Genomic DNA, 25,193 nt, shown 5'->3' with positions numbered 1-25,193 from the left:
TACCTTATTCCAATATACAATATATATGCAGGAGTGCTTTTGCAATTTATTTGTATCAGCTACATTATATATTCATCCCAAATTACATTACAAACTTCATAAATATAATAACACATTACGCATATATTTATTTTATTTACAATTTAAAACCTTTAATCGTTTTATTTTTTATTTTTAACTTTTATTCAGTTAAATTAAAAATTAAAACAAAATTTAAATATATGAAAAATTAATTAAAATTAACATTAAAAATTAAATTTAAAAAATGTTTACATATGTAAAAATATGAGGTCAGACATAAAATCAAATTAAAAATTGAAATTAAAATCAAATAAAAATAATTTAAAGTAAAGCATTTATGCATGTTGTCCACTTAACTGAACTTAATTTACTATGCTGATTAAAATATATTAAATTATAGATCACTATCAAAATTTGGTGGTGCCATCTACTGCAGCTTTCAAAATATTGTCATCCTCATATTATGTCTGAAGGTTGATCATATTAAATTATTTTTATGTTTATATATATATATTATTCTTCTAAAATATCTAATCCCTTATTATTTGTATTCATATTACATTTTTTAATTTCCAGTATTTTTAAATCTGTCCTAATATCAGATATTGTACATTTATTCTTAATCAGATGATCAAATGCATTAGAGAAATCCAGTTTGCTTTTTTTATAATTTCTAAAATGTTCCAAGAATCTAGCCTTAAATGAGCTAGTGGTCTTTCCTATATAAATATTGTCACAATCATTACATTCAATTTTCTTAAAAGAACTGATTTAAAAAATAAAAATAAAAATAAATATATATATATATATATTTATCTATATTATTTATATCTTTTATTATTATCTTTTATTTATATTATATATATATATAATGTAATTGTACAACTTTAACAGTGAGAATATAGATGGTTAATCTGAAGCAATTTAAAATAATTTCTGAAATTAAATAACAGTCACTTATTACTCAGCAATACATTTTATTGCTGATATAATTTATTTAATAATAGATTATTAGATAATTATTTTATTAGTTTAATTTATTAGTTTTTATTTTATCTATTATTGTTGTACATCAACATTCTAAACATCTTCAATCCAGAATCTATAATACAATCTATGTAAATTTATAATATTAACAGTAATAATTGACAAAATCACATTATATACTATAATTTCTTTATTTAAAATTATTTTTCTAGAGAAAGAACTTAACAGATTAACCAGTGTTACAATAATTTTCTAATAAAATACAAAATGAATATTTTTTACTATTATTTTATAATCAGAGTACTATATTTTCAATACAGAATAAAAACTTTATTGAACTCTTATTAAACTGTAATTTAGTTATTTTGAACTATGATCTTTGACAAAACTTGTTTGTTTACCTATGTAGAGAAAAAAAAGAAAGACTTGTAGAAAGCTACAGAAAATGTTTATCAGCTGGTATAAATACAATTAATTATTTTACTGAAATTAATCTTTTGAATGTTCATATTATTCCTCTGTACTGTTTAAATTTAAAATTTTATTAATATAAACCTCCTAGAACAGAATATTTTCAGTACACAATATTTTGTGCTAGGCAGTTTGTATTAATAGAATTAAAAATATAAATACATGTAAATCATAAATTAAAGAGATAGTATTTATTTTAACTAATTCAAAATAGATGTGTATATAATTTAAATCTTGTGTTTTTTAAACAGTTATTATTTGCCTGGTTTTAAGCACTTCTTGTTTTGTTTCCAATATTCACTAAATTTATCAAAATATTTACTCCATCCAACATTTTTTATTTGCTTTACTCTAATTTCTATCTTTCTCTATAGTATTTTTTTTACTTTTTATAGTTTTTTCAACATGCATATTCTACGTTTTAAGTTGTAAGTGTTAAGTCAGTTAAAATTAAAATTTTTAATAATTTATTTTTACCCAAAACAAAGTTTTGTTTTAGGTAAAATAATTTATTTAAATAACAATAACTGTTTCTTCTTGTTCTTCTTCATGAAACTGGATATTATTTATTTATAGTAGTAGGTTCAGGAAGTGCTAATGAAGTGTTCGACCAATTGTGTTGTGATAACCATTATGTGGTGTTAGGATCGTCTCACTTCAAAGACTTAATAACAAAAGTAACATTAGTAATAATAATTCATAAAAATAGAGCTAGTCACTACAGGAGAAAAATATGAAAATTTTCTTAGGTTAATCAGTTTATTATTAAAAAAAATAAAACAAAATGTTACTGTCACCAGAGTGTAATTCCATTTAAAACACAAAATCTTTCAGTTTATTAATCTGATTTCTTTTTTCATACCACAATATAAAAAAAAAGTTGAATGTTATTGCTAAAAACAGCCAAAATGGTATAAAAATACTTAGCTTTAGAAGTCACAACTCAATGTAAACAATAAGACCCATTATAAAATATTCATTCATAATCTGAAATTCCCACAGATGTTAATTGAAAACCATTTAATGTAAGAATCAATGTACATAACTTTTGATCATAAAAATCTGAATACGGAAGAGGAAATAAATCAAACAACTGCTGTTTAGTAAAATTTCTTTTTGAAGAAATATATAAATGAGTTAATTTCATACATGTTGAAGACTTAAAAAAGAAATGTGCTAAATTAGCTGTAGTAAATTTAACTGTTTTGCGTAGCGTTAATGATGTAAGAGTATGCATATTTGACAATATCAAATTTAATCCGATATCAGATATATTTTGACATGATGATATGTGTAATGTTTTTAATCTTTTACATTTACTAATTTCAAATAATATTCTATCAGTTAAACAGTCACCAAATAATGTTAGAGAAATTAAATTTGATATTCTTGGGGTAATAAAATACAAAATATCATCTTCAGAAATACCTCTTATATAATCTATATTTAAAGTAGTTAATTTTAAACATCTATCTGATATTTGACGTAATAATACACCATTTAAATTGAAACAATGTGAAACAGATAGATTAATTAAATTATTAAATAACACAACATCTTTATAACATTTATCAGGAAATCGCCAACATTTACCTAAATTTAATGATATTAAATTAGGATAATTAATTGATAATTGTTTAATAGTATCATCACTTAAATAACCACAACAAATAAATTCTAATTCTTTAATATTTTTACAACATTCAATCAACTTATTAATAATAACATCTGTATCGGTACGCCATTGTAATTGAACACGTCTTAACAAAAACATTTTTGGTAAAACATCATCTATAATATAGTTGAGGTCCATATACTTATCACATATTAATATAAAACTATTCCATAATATTGGATCATATGATAAATTATTCCATAACTGACAAACATTTGATACAGAAAAAGCTACATCAAATACATCTAAATAAGAGAAAATTTTTAAAAGCAACTCATTTGGTAAATTGAAAGCCATACTTTTTAAATAATACAATTAATACTAAACATTACACGTACAATAATTAATTCTAGTTATAATTTTAAGTATAAAAAAACCTAATAAATTTAAATAAATCTATAATTAAAAATCTTATAGATTATAAATATTTAATTTTAATTAAATTATCTAATTTATTTAAATAAAAATTTTATTTATTAGTGTATAAAATGAAAGTTATAAAACTGGGAAGAATAAAAGATTGATCCAATAAATAAATAATCAGCATAAAAAAGATGAAGCAAAAATAGAGTACAGGAAACACCTGGAATGACAAAAAAAAAATAAAAATAAATAAATAAAATGGAAGAGATGACTTTTAAGAGATGTATGAAGTGGCCCTGTGGTCTATAATATTACAAAATTAAAGTAAGTAAAAATATTTGATAACTACACTGTCAAAAAAGTATATAATAAACTGTAATTATTTTATGAAACAAAATAATATCATAAATGATACAAATAAATAGAAAAAAATTAAAATAACATTAACAATTATTATGCTTAATAGTAATTATATAATATTGGTTTTACAATTAATTTTAAGTAAATTTATAGTTGGGAAAAAATCCTACATAAAGATTATATGATTAATGAATCTATTATGATTTAGGTAGACATTTTATTATTATTATTATTTATAACTAAAACCATTTTACTACAATAATATTACTGAGATCTGATGTTTTATACCTTTTCACAACTCCAAGTAACTTTTTACATTGCTATTTTGTATAATATAAAAACTTGAATGTTTATATTTTCATATACAGGAACTTTACAAAGTTATAGATTTTATTTGATGTCTAATAAATAACTGTTTTACTGAAAATTAACAGGATAACTCTTACAGATGTATAAAAATCATGTCTACAGTTATTTTTATATTACTTGACTTCCTCAATTTAAAATGTTTTGAAATCCAGTTATAAATATTTCTAGGATTACAAGGATTCTTTAACTACCAATAAAATCAAAATCTAACATAATATTTCAAAACAGGCTAAAAAAATTATATATAATTTATATATATATATAAAACAAAATTTATTATCCTTCTTAAAGTAACAAGTTAAATATATATATATATATATAACTTAAAATATTAGGTTTTAAAAATAATTAAAAAAATATTTAAAATAAAAACAGATGATAAATATAAAAATAAATATTATACAAAATTAGGTTTTAGTTATCTATATTTTAACAAAGAATAATTTTTTAATAATACAACATTAAACCAATATATGTATCTATATTCAGTCAAATAATAATTATAAACATAAACAATAACTTTTTTAAAAATAAATTTCCTGTTTCATATCATTTTAATACCAATAAAAAAACAAATAAATAACAATAAATTTATGTTGAGAAAATATCATAAATAGTTCCTAAACATTTAATGCATAAAACAGTCGAATACCTGAGTTCATCAACACAGTTAACATGCACACCCCAGTGAAAAAAAAGTTTTTTTTATTAAAAAATCATACATTAAAAAATAAATAAAATTATATTTTAATATTTTATTTTCTATATTTTATATTGTATTATATGTAAACAGTAGAACACATTAACATTTATTACACAGCAATTATATTTATGTAATATTTTAACAAAATTATCTATGATATTATTTCTAACTTTTTTCATCAAATAAATATACATTCTTTATATTTTAATATAATATTATATAATATTTCTCTTTCTTTTTAATAAATATTTGCTGAATATTAATAACACATCATATATTTTAGTGAATTTATGTAATTTCTTGATTATATTAAATAAATTATTAATTAATATATTACTGTCTTTTATGTATTACAAGGTGGACAAGATCCTTTTTGAGTTTGTTCTCTTACATAATCTTGTACGTTAAATTTCTGATCATCTGCATTACCACACTTTCTTGATTTTAATTCTCTGTAAATAAAAAATATATTAATCACTTTTAGATATGAAAAAAAAATTACATTCTATTCTTGATTATTAAATTTCAGATTACTTTATGTCACCTTAAATTATAAATTTAAAATTTATATTATTTAAATTCATATTTCCTACATATGATTCATACGGTTATTTTATGTTGCTACACTCATCTATTGTTGGCAGTTGTAAACTTTTCAGTGCAGCATGTTCTCATTTTTTGTAACTGTGGTTTTTTTAAAATGGTTTATTTGATTGAAATACGGAAAGGATAACTGTAGTGGAAACTTATGTATATTCAGGATTTTTTCAACAAACATGTCAGATATTCACACAAAAATTTCTGAATGCCAGTATCCCAGCAAAGATACATGATTTGATCAAAAGAATGGTGTATACTGAGGGTAAAAAAAAAAAAATTCAACGGCAAAATAAAATTGACAACCTTCTGTTAGGACTATAGAGGCTATGGCTGATAATTATTTTTTTTTATCACCCGGAACAAACATATTATAAAGAGAAGAAAAATTAAAAACTAAAAGTTAAAGCTAGAATAAAATTAAAATATAAAAAAAAGTGACACAAAACTAATAATTTAGATAAAATATCAATTAAAAAATTACAACTAATATCACAGTTGAAAAAAAAAATTAAAAACTAAAAACTAAAACTAAATTAAAATTAAAATATTAAAAAAAAAGAAACAACTAAAACTTAAAACTAATAGCACAGATAAAATATCACTAAAAATGTAAAAACTAATATCACTAATAACTTACAACTAGTATCATAGTCAAAATCTTAACAATAAAATAAATTTATTAAAAAAAAAAAAAATATATATATATATATAAAATTTAAATAAACATAAATAAAATTTAACAAAGTTTGTGAGGGGTGTAAAAAACGGCTCCTTCACAAATAACAAAAATTGAAGTAATAAGTTTTAAAGTAAAATGAATAAAATAAAATAATAAAAAAAGTTTCTTTCAAGAATAAAAAATACAACTCAAATACAAGAACTTAGTAAATATTAGATTTTATGAAACATATTTGTACTTCGTAGGAATTGTTTTGCTTGGCATTTCTCCTGCCACCACCACATTCGGTCGCCCTAAAGCATAAGACCAAATGTCTGTGCCACAAACGGCTACTGAGCCTCGAAACAGTTTAGCGACCAGTGTCCTAAATAGCTCCTAGAGCTTACTTAACAGCATGAGTGGACTAAGCGCGGTGCCATACACCACCGGTTTACGTGTCCCAACTGCTCACTTGTCATATATTTACTAAAATGGGTAGGCGCACCCCATCAACTACTAAAAATATACATGACATTCATAAATTAAAATTTACTTTGTCAAGACAGCAATTCGCTGCCACGCCTAGGTCGCTGAATGCCAGCAAGTACCTGGCCACCATATTAAAATGTTTGGAGCTCTAATTGGCTGGTGGTCGGCCATATATCTCAAGGTTAGCTTCCCACAGCAGTGCATTAGGAGTCTTTCCATTAAGTAAACTACTGATGTCAGTTTAACATAGCAACTGCATCAAGGAACTCCCACATGGTCCGAAAATGCAGCTCTCACCACATTGATTCGCCACTTGTGAGTGGCCAATTTTCCCCTTGACCTCTAAGTTTCAGGGTGGTCTGGTCTCTGCCCCCCCCCCCCCCCAAGAGCAGGGCAGTCAAACATCAGGTGTTCATTTGACTGGACCTCCCTGCAGACGCACAGTTCATCAGCTGCCAGGCAGAACCAAAACAGATATTGGTTCAAATTAACATGGTTGGTGAGCACCTGGGCACCCATTGCCCTTAAAAACGAATTCAAGGCATACCATCCTCCCAGATCCCGTATAAACTTGTACAGGGATCTTCCCTTAATTGTGGTGGCCCATTCCAGCTGTCTTCCATCGCGAGACAGTGCAGCTTCTTCCGCAGGTGGGAGATGGGCAACTGAATGAAACTTAGATCTGATGCATTGTGATCACCGTTCCACTCCGGTACTGGCACAGCCCGAAACCGCACTCCAAATACCTCGGCCTCCCGGCCTCTTCGCAATCTCCACATGGCTGCCCGAACTTTCACAACTAAATCGATTGGGAGAGCCTTTCCCAATACGGTGGTAGCCTCGTAGGAGGTTGTTTTAAAAACAACAGTGCATACAATAAAGGCTCTGCGCTGGGCACTGCTTAAATTTTGAACAGGTGTTCTATTCATATCCAACCTATGCGCCCAAACGGGCGCCACGTAAGAGATCATGCTTTCGAAGACACCTCGGTACACCACGTACATTTGACGGCCAGACAACCCAGAGTCCTTCCGAGCAATCCTCCTAAGTTCGTGCATCACTGAGACGGCGTCCGCCGCTACTCGCCTAATGTGGTTACTAAACAGCAAAAACTTCTCATCAAACAAAACACCTAGGTACTTATGAACTCTCACTCAGTTGATTACAAAGCCTTTATACTTAATGTGGGGGTTTTGACTATGATAATTTGTCTGCACCCTTGAGAAGCATAAACTTCACCTTGGGCACAGAAATCTTTAAATTTTAAATGTCCATCCAGCCCTCCGCGGTCGACAAGTCCGCTTGCGCTCGATCTTCCAGCTGCGGTCGTGAATTACCACGAACTAAAAGGAGACAGTCATCGGCGAAAGCTTGGGCCGTGACCCCTTCTGGGAATGTCAATCCTAGAAACCCGTCAAATACCAAGTTCCACAGCAGGGGACCGAGAACGGAACCCTCCGGGCTTCCCCTGGTGACGGACTTTTCCACAGTACTTCGTAGGAATAACAGAATCTGATCTAACCCTTTCTTATCATTGCCCAGGATTAGACGGATGTTTCTGGGCAGTTTAAATTTACGACGCAAACCGCACAACATAGCAATCCACAAGGATGTGGCGCACAGTTAAGCGGCAGTTGCATCTTACACGTAATGGTGGGTTTTCTGCTGACATGAGTCACCCGTGAGTGACTCTAGTATGTCCTAATCGCAATCTGCAGAGGACCACTTCCTCTAGACGAACTTTTCTACACGAGGAGTTCCATGGCAACACAGTATCTTTGATATGCCGGAGTTTATTTAAAATTATAGCAGACCAAACATCTTGCCACTTTGTCTGAAGAGCGAGTTTTACATAATTAATAAAATCGTATGTAGTAACAAGAGTGGTGAAGGACGGTTGACTACATCCGTCTTAAGCAGCGGAATCTGCACATTCATTTCCTGGAATTCCCCCATGGCTAGGGATCCAGCAGAAACTCACTCGTGTGTTGCTATTGTTTAATTCAGTGATTGCGTTAAAGATTTCGAGGACGATAGGATGTCTAGAATACATATCTTCTAAAGCTTGGAGCACGAGTCGCTACAAATAAGGATATGACGGAACTTTGGGTAGATAATATTCAAAGCCTTATTGATAGCATAAAGTTCAGCATAAAAAACACTTCTAATACTAGGTAGGCCGAACATAGGTTCGTTCATTAATAAGAAATGTGCATCCAACAGTATCATTCTGTTTCGATTCATCTGTGTGTAATATTGCGCCTGCGTTTATCTTTGAGAGAATATGGTTAAATATTTTCCTGAAAGACGATAGGTGGTGTTGATTGTTTATTGTATACAATAAGGTTAAAAATGAAATTTTTAAGGTTGATTTTCCACGAAGGATATCAAACGGATTACGTTGGAAAAATAGAAGGTGTGTCAGCATTTATAAGGTGCAGTAAACGTCGGATACGAACATCTACAGGTGCAGTAAAACGTGGATGGTGCTCATACCTTCGTAAATTAGGATTCCTAAGGACTGCGTCAAAAGCCGGGTGATTTGGTTGTCCTTTAAGAGGGGAAAGTAAGATGCTAAAAGCTGCCCCCGTCTATCCCAAAGTGATGGCTCACTGCAGTCAACAAGTATGCTTACGACAGGACTTGATCTAAAGGCATCTGTAGCATCCAGAATTTGTCCAGCATCTGTACAGCATCCAGCATTTTAGGCACGGTATGACGCGCTGAAGAGCAGGCGATACAACCATAATCTAAACGGGAATGAACTAAGGAATAATAAAAACGCAGCATACATGACCGATTGGCTCTCCAATTGTTGTTGCTAAGAATTCGCAGCATTTATAAAAGTTTGGAACATTCTGTTTTTAATTGTTTTGTGCGCTTTAATTGCTTTGGAATATTTACCAAAAGGCCAATTTCAATTTTAAAACTGTCTTGAATTTTCTTTTTAGTATTCTAAACAATTTCTTTCTCATTTTCATTCCTAGCGTGCCACTTTTTCAGTGTTATTTTATACGGTAAGTGCAACAGTGACTCGAAAAATCTAATCCTGGTGTGTAGGATAGACAACCCAAACTTAAGTGAGTCACGATTTTCGGTGAAAACTTTATTTAGGTCGTTAACATTTTTAGATGTCATCCCATATAAGTAACATTTCATTGTTGAGGAGGTGCTCGTTACTGCATTGCAGCCTTACTGTCTACCATTGTCAAGAGCAATACAAGTTTTATTTTTACTACAGTACCATTCTCTCTAGCAATTTCTGTTGGTTTGAGATTCCTTGCTTTGTTTTCAATGTATTGTATTTCTTCATTTGTTATGTCTGTTGTTTCTCGTACAAAACGCATTATAACTGGGCGACAAAACATCGTTGAAATTGGTACGGGATTTTTCCAAATAACAATTTGTCTCATCTGTACGAGTGAGTGACACTTACTAGTCGTAATAGAACAAATGAACTCTGAAATAAGTTGGTGTCACTGTCACTACTATTTTGAAACATTTGCTTAAGTTGGGACTGTTGTGACCCGTCACAGCTCCACTTTGATATCAATTCTAAATTATGGGTTTCTTCCAGAGATAACCTTTCCAGCATATCTTCTAAGTAAATAGTCTCGATGCTGTGTGATCTAAATGTCTTGTAAATTTATCTCGGCCATTGTTTCTGTAAGTATTATAGATTCTTCTTTTAGGTAACATATTTTTTTTTTTTTGCTTTCTTAATTAACGAATAACACGGATAAATATTTTTGTTTTCAGTCTGAATTATTTCATACTGCTTTCGCGTAAAATCAGCCTCTACAAATATTGGAAGTGCTTCCGACGCTATTAGTCTTTTAACTGCTGCGATTTTTTGTGCAGAAGAGATAATTTTTTTTAAATTTTGTAGCTTTTGTCGGAGTTTCGGCTATTTTTTTTTTTTTATCATGGAAGCAATATCAGTGTACCAGAAGCTCTCTGGCTAATCGATGCTACATAAGTTAGTTCTTGTGGGGAAGCCTGTTTCCTTAACTCTTGTGTTTTTCTTCTCTTGGACCTTTCACTGGTCTGTCGAAATTATTTAAGCGGACGAGCGGGAGCAGATGAAACATAAGTTGGTATTTTTATTGAAGCATTCAACCATTCTTCACCTTGTTCCAAAAAACGATGCTCCTTTCTATTTGCAGCTCACCATTTCTTTTTGAAGTCAGATTTAAAATACGACCAAAGGAACCACGTTCATCTTCTGGACATTTAACTTGATTTGCCAAATAAGTTTCCATGAATGTTAATTTATCTTCTATTTGTATATCTGGACTTTGTTTCATCATTTCGAATAGTGTTCTTCTCATAATATCTTTCTCCATGTCAGATATCTAAAATAAGCAGAGGAAAGATTCGAAGTTCTTCAATAGTTAGGAAAATGTTAACGAGCACTTCATTTTTCAGCGGGGTTCTGATTTAAAAGTAGCTAATTAACTAAAATAAAAATTAATTTTCATTACGTCTTCCTTGCCTCAAATTTAACATATTCTAATTCTCTATTATGATTGTTTGTTATTAATGAGCATTCCACTAATTGTAATAAATGTCACAACTTATAATGATAATACTAATAATAAATTTCACTACCAAATTGACGAGCATTTCCTCCCTGTAATTTTTTTAATTTTTATTTTCTCGAATTCTTCCCTACAGTTCCGAAGGTGACCATAGGGAAGAAAGTACTCCCCCCAACCAATAGTGAGCGGGTTACCAAAATCCAACTTCGGCAGTACTGTAATACTGTAATTTGTCACAAAATTACAAGCAGGAAAATGTATTGGTGTACAAACGAGTTATTGGTGGGATGTGTATTACATTACGCAGAACTGAGAACTAACCAATTATTGTAATTTTTAACTCATTTATTAAAAAATGGTGCAAATATGCGCCAATATTACTTTAGCTATTAATTTGGGATTATACAAGGTTCATAATGTTGTAGTAACTTTAGACCGACAAGCTCTGACAAACAATCAAAAACATATTTGAAAATGAAAAAGAAATTCTAAAAACAGTAGTTTTTTATTCTCTTTTTAAATGAAAGTAGTGTAATTTTACCTTCATAAGCGAAAATATTTTCAAACTAAGAATTAAAATTGAAATTAAATACCTTTCAGAATAACAAAGCAAAATTGGAGGTCAGTCCCACAAAAAATACATAAGTAAGTATTCGACAAAAAATAATGAACATTAAAGAAAAAAACATCCGTCCGTCATTCAGCACTTCGCGTAACTGACTTGTTTATGACTTCTGCTGAGAATGCAGCATAAGTTATATCCTGGAATGTCTCTCCGTTTCATCGCAGTGGTTGTTAGCTACAAGAATACATAGCTTGCATTGATATTTGAGGAGATTTAATTTTTGGCTTTTTGGCAAGCTTTTCAGGCCAAATACTCCTCTGTGCGGTGATGGTATTTGTGTGAGGAGATTTGACATTTCTAGAGCATTGAACTCAGAGTTCGGTGAGAAATACAAATTGCAGATATGCAATTTAAAGGGGTTAGAGACTTTCACAGCAACAGCAGGAATGAGGGATAGTGGTATCCTTGTAGCTGACACCTTATTCCACATGAAAATAGCAACTCTACCTCTCTCTCTACTGTCTACGATACAAGACAGTCGTATCTCTCACAGAAATAGGCTCTAAGTCTTACTGCATCTTGTTGTACAAGTTGCTTTTCTTGGAAGCACGTTATTAGTGGCTCATTTGCGCATCAACACTCTAACATCTTCAATGCGGGACCAAAGATTCGAACGTTCTATTGAATAATACTCATAAATAAGAGTAATTGTAGATATACAATTACAGATAGATATATTAAAAATCAGTTGTAGGTGATCCAATTTTTCTTCAAAGAATTTTTAATCTTAAAAAACTCCGATGCCCTGGGATAGGGTGGTTCCTCAACCATATCCTCCAATATGATCTCCCTTAACAGGGAGCTTATTAGATGACTTACCACCAGCTGTGTTAACTCCTGTCCGTACAGGTAAAACTTTGGGGACAAGAACTAACTTTCAGAGGGATCCCACTGTTGTTTTCACTAACTGCAAATAACGACATTTTGCTTATCATAGTCAGCTCTGAAATAGTAAGTGAAGCAACTTGATCAGATAACATCTAAAACGTTTTTTTAGCTCACTGCAGGATCCCCACTGCCGATTACCTTAATTTGTAGGAGCTAGTTTTGATGTAGCGGAGGCACAAGATATATCTGGTTTAACCAGGTTCCGTGAATTACCTACCGGGTTGGTCTAATAGTGAATGCGTCTTCACAAATCAGCTGATTTCGAAATCGAGAGTTCCAACGTTCAAGTCCTAGTAAAAGTAGTTATTTTTATACAGATTTGAATACTAGATCGTGGATACCGGTGTTCTTTGGTAGTTGGGTTTCAATTAACCACATATTTCAGAAATGGTTGACCTGAGTCTGTACAAAACTACAGTCGATCTGAGTCTGTACAAAACTACACTTCATTTACACTCATACATCTCATTCATCCTCTGAAGTAATACCTGACGGTGATTCCCGTAGGCTAAATAGGAAAAAAAAGGTTCCGTGAGTTAAACGTCTTTTTATATTCTCTTCGTGCAGCCGGAAAAGATAGCTTCTGCTCGGTAGATTGAAAAGGACTGCCTTTTCTTCTTTAAAAGTGGGGCAATCTCAGGAGGGACCTGTATGTGAACCACTGCAGTTCGCACATTTTTAATCTTCTTGGAAGTTAGTGTCATTGTGGCCTTCGTTAGCACGTCGAGAACAGATCTCCGTTTTCGAGCAAGATGTTGTAGTGTAACCAAACCCTTGGCATTGGGTTTGACTGGGTTGGGTATGACTGGTCGTACTCGAACCGACAGATAAGCCTTTTTAATCGTCTCTGGTGATACCGGAAGATTAAATGTTAATATAATAAGTGTAAGTTCTTCCACTCCGTTCTGCCATTTAGTTATTCGTTTTACTTCTACAATATCTTGGGGACGAAGCTCAATAGGTATTTCAGTGACGTCCATATCCAAAAGATCTGAGCAAAAAATTACTCCCTGGCTGCTATTTAGAGTTTTGTGGTTTACCGCAATTATTTGTATACCGCCCATATTAGTGAGAAGCAAGAGAGATCGACTCTGCTCGTCGTTAAACGTTTCAATCAGAATCAATCCGTCTCGTAACTTTCTGATGTTCTTCGAGGAATCATCTGAACCTGTCACAACTTTGTTAATCAGGAAAGGCGAGACCTTATGAAGAGAACTTCCTTCGAAGAACAACAAATCGAAAATTTTTTATATTTTACATTTACTGCATTAGAATTTAATGCACTATCTTCTCATGACTATTATCCTCGTCAGACAAAGCTGATCGAGGCCTTTTCACTAGACAGTTTTTGGTGTATTTTTTTCAGATAGACCACCAACCAACATAGAATTTATTTGTGGACTTGAAATTTAGGTCCCATGAGTACCGGCGATATAACGGACGGCTCCAGCAGAGCGCACGTGTACTGGGGCTAGAGCTAAATATAAGTGGGTTCGCCCAGGTGCACCGGACATTGTTCGAGACTCACTACGTAGACCCATTCACATATCGGCACGATAGTTTCCACCTTGGGTTACGCTTGCGTTTCGTAAAATGTCGTAACACTACCGAGTGTAATTGTAAGAAGAAACAGTGTAGGATGTTGTTGTGTAGTTGTGTAAGGGTATAAGCTGTAATTTGTGTAGTGTTCTTGGTGAAGTTTTTGCGTGTAGTATAAAGAGTTCTGCAGCTCTGTGTGTAGTGGAAGAAAAGCTGCAGAGGCTAGGGCCGTCAACCCCCGAAGTCTTAAAGAATAAGATTCCCTATTGGAAGAAAAAAGAAATTATCGCTTCTTGGCCTCTTGGCTAAGATCAAAGTGTAGTAAAAAAAATGTTCTGTCCTTCCAAAGAAATCTATGTGTAAATTATCACAATAAAGCTGTGTAAAATACACATCTTGTTGTAATATTTCGCTTGATTTAAATTTGAAATCATATTATGTAACAACTTAAGAGAAGAGACAAACCAAAACATCTTAATTATTGCAACTGGCTTCACTGTTGATCGACAGATAAACCAGATGCTACATTTCATGTCAGATGAGGCATGGTTTGTTTATTTGGGCATATTACTTCGCACAACACCAGGTACTGAATGACTGGAAATCCTCAATATTTGTTTGAGCATTCATTTCACAATGAGAGATTGGTGTATGGTGTTGGGTTGTCAATACAGAAGTGTACCGAACAATTTTTGAAGAATTCTTTGCTTAATTAATAGATTGTGAAAATGAGAACAGTCTCTTCCAACAAGACAGGGCAATGTGTCATTCATCAAATGATTCATTAACACACATTCAAGTGACTTTTACAGAGAATGAACTATCAGCAGAAGATTGTGGCCTCTGTATCTCCCACTTGTTTAGTTTAGTTGTGATATTTCCTTTGGGGCTATTTGAAGAATACATTTTATGAAACAAATTCTATACACTCAGAGAACATTCAACAACAAATCGACTGTACTAACATCAACATTTTACACCAGTTAACTTTCAATAAACTTGAGCAGAAAAGTGTATCGCTGTACATGGTGCACACTTTTATATAAATATGGTAAATATATAAACATTTGCTATTTAAGTAGAGAATTTTATTTAATTTACATTCTGTTGGAAGCATTCTGAAATTCAGATCTTGTCATAATATTGTAAATTTGATCTAGAAATTACCCTTCTTCATCAACTAAATTTATAAATTTTGTCACAAATGGATCAGCACTTTCACTTTCAGCAGAAAGTTTTTCACTAATAACAAATAACTGTCTAATGCCATATTTTTTGTCCACTTCTCTAACCAACAAGTAATGACAGAGAAACTTTCACCTTAAATTTGCTGTTGAAAATATACAGCCTTTTCCTACAAGATTGGTCTGGAAATTGGCCAAACCTTTCACGAGTGGAAAAAAACTACAAATACAATGCCACACTTATTTTTCAAACTCACGTTCCTTCAAATATGATCTGGACATAACAGCACTTTATGAAAATTGCTTTTTTGAATTCCATAATTCTAATTTTGTTTGATTGTGTCTCCAGTTTCTCATATTTATGGGATTTATTCTAAGAACCAAGGCAATAACTTAAAGTGTTTTGGCCTTATATAGGTGTTTAAATACATCTAATTTTACACTTAATGGCAATGAAACAAGTTTTCTCTTTGAAATAATTTTACATTAAACTGCACTGTAGACAAAAAAATGTTGAATTTTAAATTCACTAATACAATAATAAGGAACAATAAAAAACAAACATTGAACATTGAAAGCACATATAAAACTCAATGTACATTAAACTGTGTTCACAAAATGAACGCAGTACAAGCAAAGGGCGATTTTCAGTTGTATATTCTGCCATAGCTTGCAATAAAAATTTAATTTTAGTTAGGCTTGTATAGTGAAAAGACTAGGGATCAAAATTAAGTTTGACAATAGACCCATCAAATTTATTTTAAAATACTGAAAAAGATTATTTGCAATTTTTAAGAGAGTCAGTTTGGAGAGTTGGAAACTTGGGTTAGTTAAGCTTGGATTATCATTATTATCTGTACTTTGTTTTAATCAAATTAATAAATGACAAGGAAAAGCAAGTAGGTTCATGAGGAACTTTAGTTCCTCATGAACCTACAAAACATTTCTCAACAATATCTGAAAAATATTCTATTTTTCAACCCTAATCTCCATCGTCATTGATATATTTGTCTTGTTTTTTTTTTATCAGTACCTTCAAAACTTGCTGATAAAGATTTTTTGAACTATTTTCCCAGTAAGATCTGCACCTAAACAAGTTCAATATTTTATCATTCATGTAATAACCAGAAATGAAAAAGTTACTTGATGCTAAGTCAGGGCTGTAAGGCGATAAGGTGGATGTTGAAATCTGAATTCATCAATTTTCTCTTGGGTTAACTAAGTTGTAATGATGGTATTATTGTGATGGAGCAATACTCTTCTAATAGGCCTGGTCATTTTTTCAAACTGCAGCCTGAAGCATCTACAGACTACATAATATAAAACAAAAGCCACATAAATCATTTCATATCTGAAAACTGGCTAGCAACATTCCTTGAGAGTACCAAAACACTGAAAGAAAATTCAAAAATTTCTTATTCAAACATTAAGTGCATTTCCAGTGCACTGAAATATGGTTTGATTCAAATTGAGTTACTATGCATCCATGATTTATCCTCAGCAAACATCCTGATAAGCAAGTTTTCTTCACCAACATATGAGAGAATATTACAAGCACAAGCCTATTTGATTTTATATTCTTCAGTCAATTATATAGGCGCCCATCATGAGGATACTTTTCAGAAATTTAGATACAAATTTTAACTGCATTTTACATACCTAATATAAATATAGTAATGTGTTTGTGTATAAATATTATACAACCAAAGAATTTATTTGTAATTGTTACATAGAAATTGAATTTATAATAACACATTGTAACAAGACCGGTATAACGAACCTGAGCAACAGATTCCTGCCAATTAAGAAGAAAGTAGTAGAAAATATAATAATGAATGGAATCCAGAAAGGGACTAAAAGGAATCATTTTTCTAAGGCCAACAGCTCCATTCTTTGTAATACTGCCAAACAACACACCTACAACAGATGTTGTTCCATGAGAAGAATTACTGGTCCAGAGTAGGAATTTGTGGGAAAATGTAAGGGCTTGGATAACGGTTCTCATGCTTCAACTTGGGTCTGGTTCTTCAGGTCATGAGGATAGGAGTATAAATACTCCAGGAAAGACGAGTTAAGATCTGTTTTAAGCTAGGAATTATTATGCGAGTCAGTGAAGGAGCGAATATCTAGTTCGAACTAGATATACATGATTACAATGCATGTACAAGTTAAGTGCGATTAAGGTGATGTCATAAGGATTTTATTGTGGACAGTGGGTGAATGCAGGAAATTGTTTACTGAGTTACTACAGAAAATTAGTGAAAGGAGTAAAGTATTAAATTCATTCATAAACTATAGCATAGTTTTATTTGTGAACAGCAAAGGTATGTGCAGAAAATAGAATAGAATAAACTTTAGACTAATCTTGTCTTTGTAGTAATGTAACACCTGTTGGTAGAGGTGTAAATAATATTAACGGTCATGGTAATGTCTTTTGTCAATGGGACTGAATTCTGGTTTTAAATATTTAACTACCTGTAAATAAATCCTGACCTTAGTTGAAATTATATTTTGTATGTAATCATTATTTATTATTATTATTATTCTTAATCATCATGGTAATAATTACTGGTTAATAGACCCGCCGACCTCAAGGAGGTAAGGCAAGGGGTTAAAACTATTGCGTGACTATGTAAAATCATACCATACATGTTGTTCTGTAGCAACCACATCTTGGCATACGCCAGAGCTTCAGGTTCATTATCCACCAAGTCCAGAGGTTATATACTTCCTCATCAATGTACATGTGTCTAGAATCACTGCTTTCTGCATCGGCAGGAAGAGGTGAGGTTGAACACCAATGGCCCTGAGTGATTTGTGAAGCAAGTGCAGAATCTCTCCAAGTGTGCCAATGACGATGGGCACTATTATAACCTCTTGCTGGGTCCAGATCTCCCTGACCTGATCTGTCAAATCCCTGCACTTCGACAGCTTCTCAGCAGTTTCTTTTGGATGTTAGCAGCCAGTGGTATAATCACATCGATGATCCAGGGGATGTTTTCCTGTTTCTTAATCACAACAATATCTGGATGATTGTGGGCCATTGGCTTATCCGTGAGGGCCGCATGATTGTAATAAATCCTATAACAGTCATTTTCCAACATGGACAGAGGAACATACCTGTAGTAAGAGACAGACACTTCAAGAAGACCCAGGTCCAGGGATAGCCTCTGATGGAGAATGCAAGCCACGTTATTGGGTCAGGACATGTATTCTTTTGGGGCCAGAATCTGACAGCCACTAATCATGTGCTCCACAGACTCGCTTGTAGTCCCACACAAATGGCAATTATCCACGACCACTGCAGGATCCTTGACTATATGCTTCCTGTAATTGAGCGTGCTGACTACTGAATCCTGGACTGCAAACGGAAATCCTTCAGTCTCAGCAAACAATTTGGCATTCTTCAGCCACGCAAAGAAGGCAGCAAAGTCAAATTATATTTTGTATATAATCATTATTGTTTATGATTATCGTTATCATTATTATTATTATTATTGTCATTTTTATTATTACTGATTTCTCTTATTTTATTTATGGTCTATATTATTAAACTAATAAATTGTAATTATATGAACATTCTTAAATTGTTAATCTCTCAATATCCTGATCAAACCACAAACACGCGACCTTATCAATTGTTATAATTATTGTTACACTCATTATTAGTTTCATCTGTCAAATCATTTGTTAAAATTATTTATTTTAGCATTTTTGTATTTCATTCTATTCCTTAGAATAGATAGCTGGTGATTTTGGGTTCAATCTCCAGAAAGGGTCTTTTTTTGAAAATTTTTTTTACAAGAAAAATTTAAGGTTTTTTTATTAATAAATTAATTCTCCATAGAAGGTTACAAAGAAGCTTGTACATAGCAATATGAAAATGGAAATTTGTAGCATAAGAAAAATGCCATACCTGATTGGGAATCAAACCTAGAAAACTCCGGATGAAAGGTCACTTTGGCCTTTAGCACCTTGCTACCACTCCACCATGGAGATTAGTGGAATGGCGATCTTTATCATTTATCATTTTTTCATCTTTATCATTAAAATATGTGTAAAGCATATCTGATGTCAAACAATAAAACAATATTTATGATTAAAACAATTATTCTATGGGTTAAACCATTATGAAGGCATGTTGTAGATATCCTGTTGAGTTACTCCATCATTATTTGCTTTTCTATTAGAATCATCTCCTTCATCTGCTGCACAGTTGATTCTTTTCTGGACAAAAAACCAGACTGATCTTTGTCAACAAGTTTTGAACATCCTTCAATGAAATTATTCACCCAGTTATATACCAGTTTATCTGATTAACCAATTCTCATTTGTAAGAAGTTCTTTTGTCCACAGAAATTATACAATAGCATGCTGCTCTAGTAATGTATTTTTTAAAAATACAATTATTCATTTTTAAAACGGCTTTGCATAAGTGCATATACTATCTAGAGACTATTAGCTAAATATCATCAAACTAGATCATACTGCTAACATTTTATATCAACAGAAATTATTTAACATTATTTTCAGTTTGTGACATCAGTTTATGACTTCACCAATTTTTTACATATTTAATGACTTCACTTATACTTTATCATACCAAATTTTAAATGGGAATCTATTACAATTAAACAAAGTGATGTACATAAAAAAAATTATAATTTATGAAATTGTAGGTCAAAAAAAAAATGAATCATATTTTCTTAAACTTATGTTATTTTTATCAAACACGTATATAATACATTCAATTTATTTCTCTGTGAATGAATTAGTAAATTTTTTAAAAACAGAAAATAACAATACTAATAGTAGTGTTTCTTTAATATAATTGGTTGATGTGAAAACTGAGAATTTAGTGCAGATTACAAATTTTACTTTTTAGCAATCATTTCAGATAATCTAAGTTTTCTTAACCTAAATATTAATAAATTAACCACTGCACTTATTTACTGTTTAAAACACTATATCTTTAATAGATCATGCTTATTATACAACAGTAACATGTTTTATATAATATTATATTTACCTTGCAACAGCCATAAAAGCTAGTTCAACATTTAATCCGGTTTTAGCAGAAGTTTCCATAAAAGTAACATTATATTCTCTAGCTAATCTTTCACCATCTTCTCTGCGAACCATACGTTCAGCACTTGGACAATCTGCTTTATTACCTAAAGGAAATAAAAATGAAAAATTCAATTAATATGACTCAATTCCTGTGTAATCTGATGGAGAAGATTTTTCTGAAACTTGTAAGTCCTTCATTGGCTCAGATGGTTGGTATCAACTACTATATTTTTACCTATTTTATAACATGACATACTTAATTTAATGGTTAATAGAATTTATTGCAAATGATATTGTAAGATACAGAGTTAAACATATTTGCAATAAATTCTCTATTCTTCTTAATCTCATTTTCAATAATGTAGTGGTGTCTGTAGAGAGGTAGTTCCGATTAGTGAAGCTGAGAATGTCTATTGTCTACATATCCAGGTAATTTTGATTCTTTCATAGACAACAAAAGCATGGACTTGTTTGAATATTTTTAAAGTATAATTTCAAGAAAGGAAATTTGTTGTATAATTTATAACAAGTCTTTGAATGGATTCCATTTACAAAACTCAGAGTAATCCTCTGTATATTATTATTTTTTTTTACTTCTGTCTTCATAGTTTAAAAAATTTTTCTCTAAGAAATAATAATTATTAACTTCCAAATTTCTGTTTTGGTTTTGCTGCTGGTAGTAGTAAAGAGCATATAAATAAAAAAATAACCTTGTAAAATAAAAAGAAGAATTTATTTTGAAGCTATGTTCAGAAATCATTATAAATTAAGTCTTAGAGTAGAATTAAAATACCTTATAAGAACCATGTAAGAAAAGTTAAGAGTAGTTTGGGTAACAAAAATATTAATGCTTTCTAGAACTTTAATAAATCTAAAGAACAGGATAATGATTTAAATATATCAATACTGAAGGAAAATACATTTTCCTATTTGTTTAGATCCTTTTTTTATTTTTATATATTTTTCTAATATATCTTTTTATTAAACATAAGTGTAACAATCCCAATGTTAACAAGGTTTTCAATATTAACTATTTTAGTAAGAAGGAGGTTCTTGATGCAACCACCATTTAAAGTCATCAGTCGTGTGGTACAGATATACAGACTTTGATATAATTAGTCACTTAGTCTACTTCAATATCTCATCAAAAAATGGCATGCCTTTACTTTATATTTACAATCTTATTCTGAAAACTGGTAATTTTCTTGAACAATGGAAATGCGCTAGAGCTATACTACTTTTAAAGCCAGGTGACAGGATTATATCAAAAAATTACAGGCCTACCTCTATTATATGCACTGCTGAAGTATTTGAGCAAATAATGATAACCTTATTTTAACTAACATTAAGTATTACATATCTGACAATCAACAAGGATTTTTTTTTCATTTTCCTACTGCTACTAATTTAACATGTTTCAGTGAATAGTATCTGTTGTTTTAAATAAATGAGGATGGGTTAATGCAATTTATATGGTGACAGGGTCAGTCACAACATATACTGTTAAGCAAAATAATGAAATCTGGGTTTTTAGAAAAAAGTTACTATCAGTTTCTTTTTTTTAAGCTATTTGATGAATAGGAATGGGACAATTGTCTATTTTATAACATGCATAGTTACTTTAATAGTTTATAGAATCTATTGCAAATGTAATCGTAAAATACAAAGTTAAAAATATTTGCAATAAATTCTCTTTTCATTTTGACATATGTTGAAATTAATGGTACAGCTCCTTTTGTGTGCATCAGCGATTTAGATGTTCCACAGGCTTGAAATTGACCCATTATTTTTTTACAATAACAATAAACCATCTAACAGATTATATCAACAACTTCCTCTACTTACTTTTACGATATAAAAATGATGCAAAAATTTATAGCTTTATTCTTCTTTGGAAAATTCTGTTCTTCTGCAAAAAGACTTGGTTGTAATGTATGATTGGTGTGAAGAAAATTATTAAAATGTCAGTTATATCAAGTTTAGTGCAAAAAGGATTTAAGTGGTTTTTGTTTTACTCGCAATTAAACTTAGGATTATAAATGGACAATAGTGCCTCAAAGTTATATAAATCTTTGGATTTCATCTAAAGGAATTCAAAAGAATTTGAAAACATTAGATATCTTATGAAACTATGTACATATTGTTTTTGTTAAGAAGCAAACTTGAATATGCTTTCTGGTTGGCAGTCCTAAAATCTCTCAAATTAGAATTGAAAGTATTCAACATGGATATCTGAGATTTATTCTATATTTTTTGAACTGTTGATACACTGTTGATAACTTGTCTGTATGATTTCATGAATTCAGTATTTAGGAATGATTTCAAATTTTATTCACTTACAGTTAATCAAATTAAAAATTCATAGAAATTCTTCTATGCGATTGAGTTTTCCTTTAAATTAATTAACAATTTAACTGGTTTCATATACTTTTAAGTAACTTACATGCCTGCTTTCAGTATTTGAAAGTTTAAATATTTCTTTTTTTTTCCGATCGATAACTATCAATTTCTTCTAAAAATGATGAGATATTTCAACAAACTTGATACTGATTACGGTTTCTTCTTTATGAACTTGAATATTTTCTTAAAGGTTTAAAGCATTTTACTATTTGATAAATAACTTTTTTTTAACTATAATTATAATCTTTTATGAGTGTCACATTTTTGGTTTAATTTTTTTTTTTAATTTTTTTCATACTACATCTAACTCTTTTAAATTTATTTGTGTCTAACTTGAATGAAATCATTTTTATTTTGGTTTAAGTTTACAAACGTCTATAGTTTTCACATAAGGAAATATAAAAAAGAAATAAACACTTTATTAAGAAATTTTAAGTAAGTTTTTGCATTTTATACTTCACTTTATTGTAAATTCAAAAGGCTTTTTGATTTTTCTGTATAATCTGAACTTTAATTCATTTGGATCTTGTTTGATCTAGTCCAGATGAAAAAAATATTTAGTATTATTTAATAAATAAACTATACAGTATCATACTGGCTCATTAAGTTTAGCCAATCTGACATAAGACTCTTCTTGTAATAACACTGATCAAGAATGATTTTGTTAAATGAGAATAAATAACCGATTCATAAAGTAGTTTTCATGCTGATTTCAATTATGAAATCAAAATTATTCTATCAGGCTTAGGTTTTGTCACTACCATTCTTATTTTCAGGTAGTATTGTGCACGAACTCCATAAGGATAGCATTTTGTGAATGTATTTTATTATATTATATATCAACTAAAGAGCTTTTGTTTATTTATTACAGTTCTTAATTGTTGTCACATTGATTTGTTAGACATTAGTCATCATGTTTATTATTTACACACTAATTAAAATGAACAAGAATGTGACTCATTCTTCCTATTTTCTTCTTATTATAAACATATCATCCACTCATCAGTTATTTCTGTTATTATATTTATTTACAAACTGTCGTGCAGACTAGAGAAATATTTTTAATTCTCATCCAAGTGCAAGTTCTCGTGTGTGTAGCATTCAGTTTTGTAGCTGACTTTCATATTTGTGGGTATATCTTGTTCAGTAACGTGAGTGCAATTCCAATGGTTTAGAAAGAACCGAAGGATCACACCACGGACTGTTATTTTTGTGTAAAAAAGATATCTGGAAAAACAGCTAAATCTAGATGTACTGCTAAATACCCTGATATTCCTTCTGCCATGTGGGCAGTGTCACATAGCCAACAGCTTCCAGTTCCAGTACTACCAGAAACATGGAACTTGGATGAAGATGAAAATGTCAAATCTTGTGCTGACTTATCAGGAGATGAAGAAAGAGATCCAAACTTTTTAGAAAATAGATATACTGAACCCCATTTAAATAATCAGAATTAAATGATCTGGTTTGTGATCTAAATTTACCAAAGAATCAAGTAGAAATACTGGCATCAAGACTGAAAGTTTTTACAACCAAACACTAAAATAAGTGCTTTCCGTGACAGACAGTCAAAATTTGAATATTTATTCTCTCAGTACAAAAACTTAGCATAGTGTAATGATGTGGACTCTTTAATGGAAGAGTTTGGGACATATGCACCATCCTGAGGAATGGTGACTTTTTATTGACTCGTCAATGCTTAGTTTTTTGATAGTGGTTTTACTTCATATTGGAAATAAATACCCATCTATATCATCAGCATACACTGTTTACATGAAGTCTTATGAAAATAAGAAACTTGTATTAAGCAGGATTCAGTATGAGAGATATTTGTGGAGATCTGAAAGTAATAGCAGATTCTGTTGTTTTTTGTGCAAATGGGACAGCAGGGGTAGCAAAAACCATTACATAAAAGAGCAGCGGCCAAAGAGAGAGGTACTGACTGCAGGAGAGAAGAATGTTGTTAGTCAGGCATTAGTAAGACTATAGAGAAAGTATATCTTCCATCACTACACATTAAGCTAGGTTTATTCAAAAATTTTGTTAAAGTAATGGATCATAATGCTGCAGGGTTTCAGTTTATAAAAATCAAATTTCCTAACGTAAGTGATGCTAAAATCAAGGAAGGTATATTTATTGGACCACAAATAAGAAAACTAATGAGAGATCAGGTATATAAAGAATGTTTGAATGGCTTGGAGGTTACTGCATGGATATCATTTAAAAATGTGGTAAACAACTTCCTTGGAA

At 30.8% G+C, this 25,193-nt stretch overlaps 2 protein-coding genes across 8 annotated transcripts in view; both read right to left on the bottom strand.

Moving 5' to 3' along the window:
• Positions 1 to 1,388: 1,388 nt before the first annotated feature.
• LOC142323717 (F-box and leucine-rich repeat protein 13-like) lies at positions 1,389 to 4,439 on the bottom strand. The gene has a single exon (XM_075363860.1). It carries the CDS (start codon positions 3,449 to 3,451, stop codon positions 2,456 to 2,458), a length of 996 nt encoding a protein of 331 aa, XP_075219975.1. The 5' UTR covers positions 3,452 to 4,439; the 3' UTR covers positions 1,389 to 2,455.
• A 625-nt stretch (positions 4,440 to 5,064) lies between these two features.
• Rab26 (RAS oncogene family member Rab26) overlaps positions 5,065 to 25,193 on the bottom strand; it is a 483,609-nt gene continuing 463,480 nt past the window's right edge. For 2 of the 7 annotated variants that reach the window (XM_075363858.1, XM_075363857.1), the window contains exons 6-7: positions 20,503 to 20,647; positions 5,118 to 5,401 (exon numbers count right to left, since the gene is read on the bottom strand). In XM_075363858.1, the coding sequence (XP_075219973.1) occupies positions 5,293 to 5,401; positions 20,503 to 20,647 (254 nt within the window). In that variant the 3' untranslated portion in view covers positions 5,118 to 5,292. Of the gene's footprint in view, positions 5,402 to 20,502; positions 20,648 to 25,193 lie in introns of all 7 variants that reach the window. The other 5 variants (XM_075363853.1, XM_075363859.1, XM_075363855.1 and 2 more) reach the window with 5 other exon arrangements.

This window comes from Lycorma delicatula, chromosome 4 (assembly GCF_047948215.1).
Source record: "Lycorma delicatula isolate Av1 chromosome 4, ASM4794821v1, whole genome shotgun sequence".
NCBI lineage: Eukaryota > Metazoa > Arthropoda > Insecta > Hemiptera > Fulgoridae > Lycorma > Lycorma delicatula.
The sequence above is the reverse complement of the archived record's forward strand: the minus strand, read 5'-3'. Positions and strand labels throughout refer to the sequence as shown.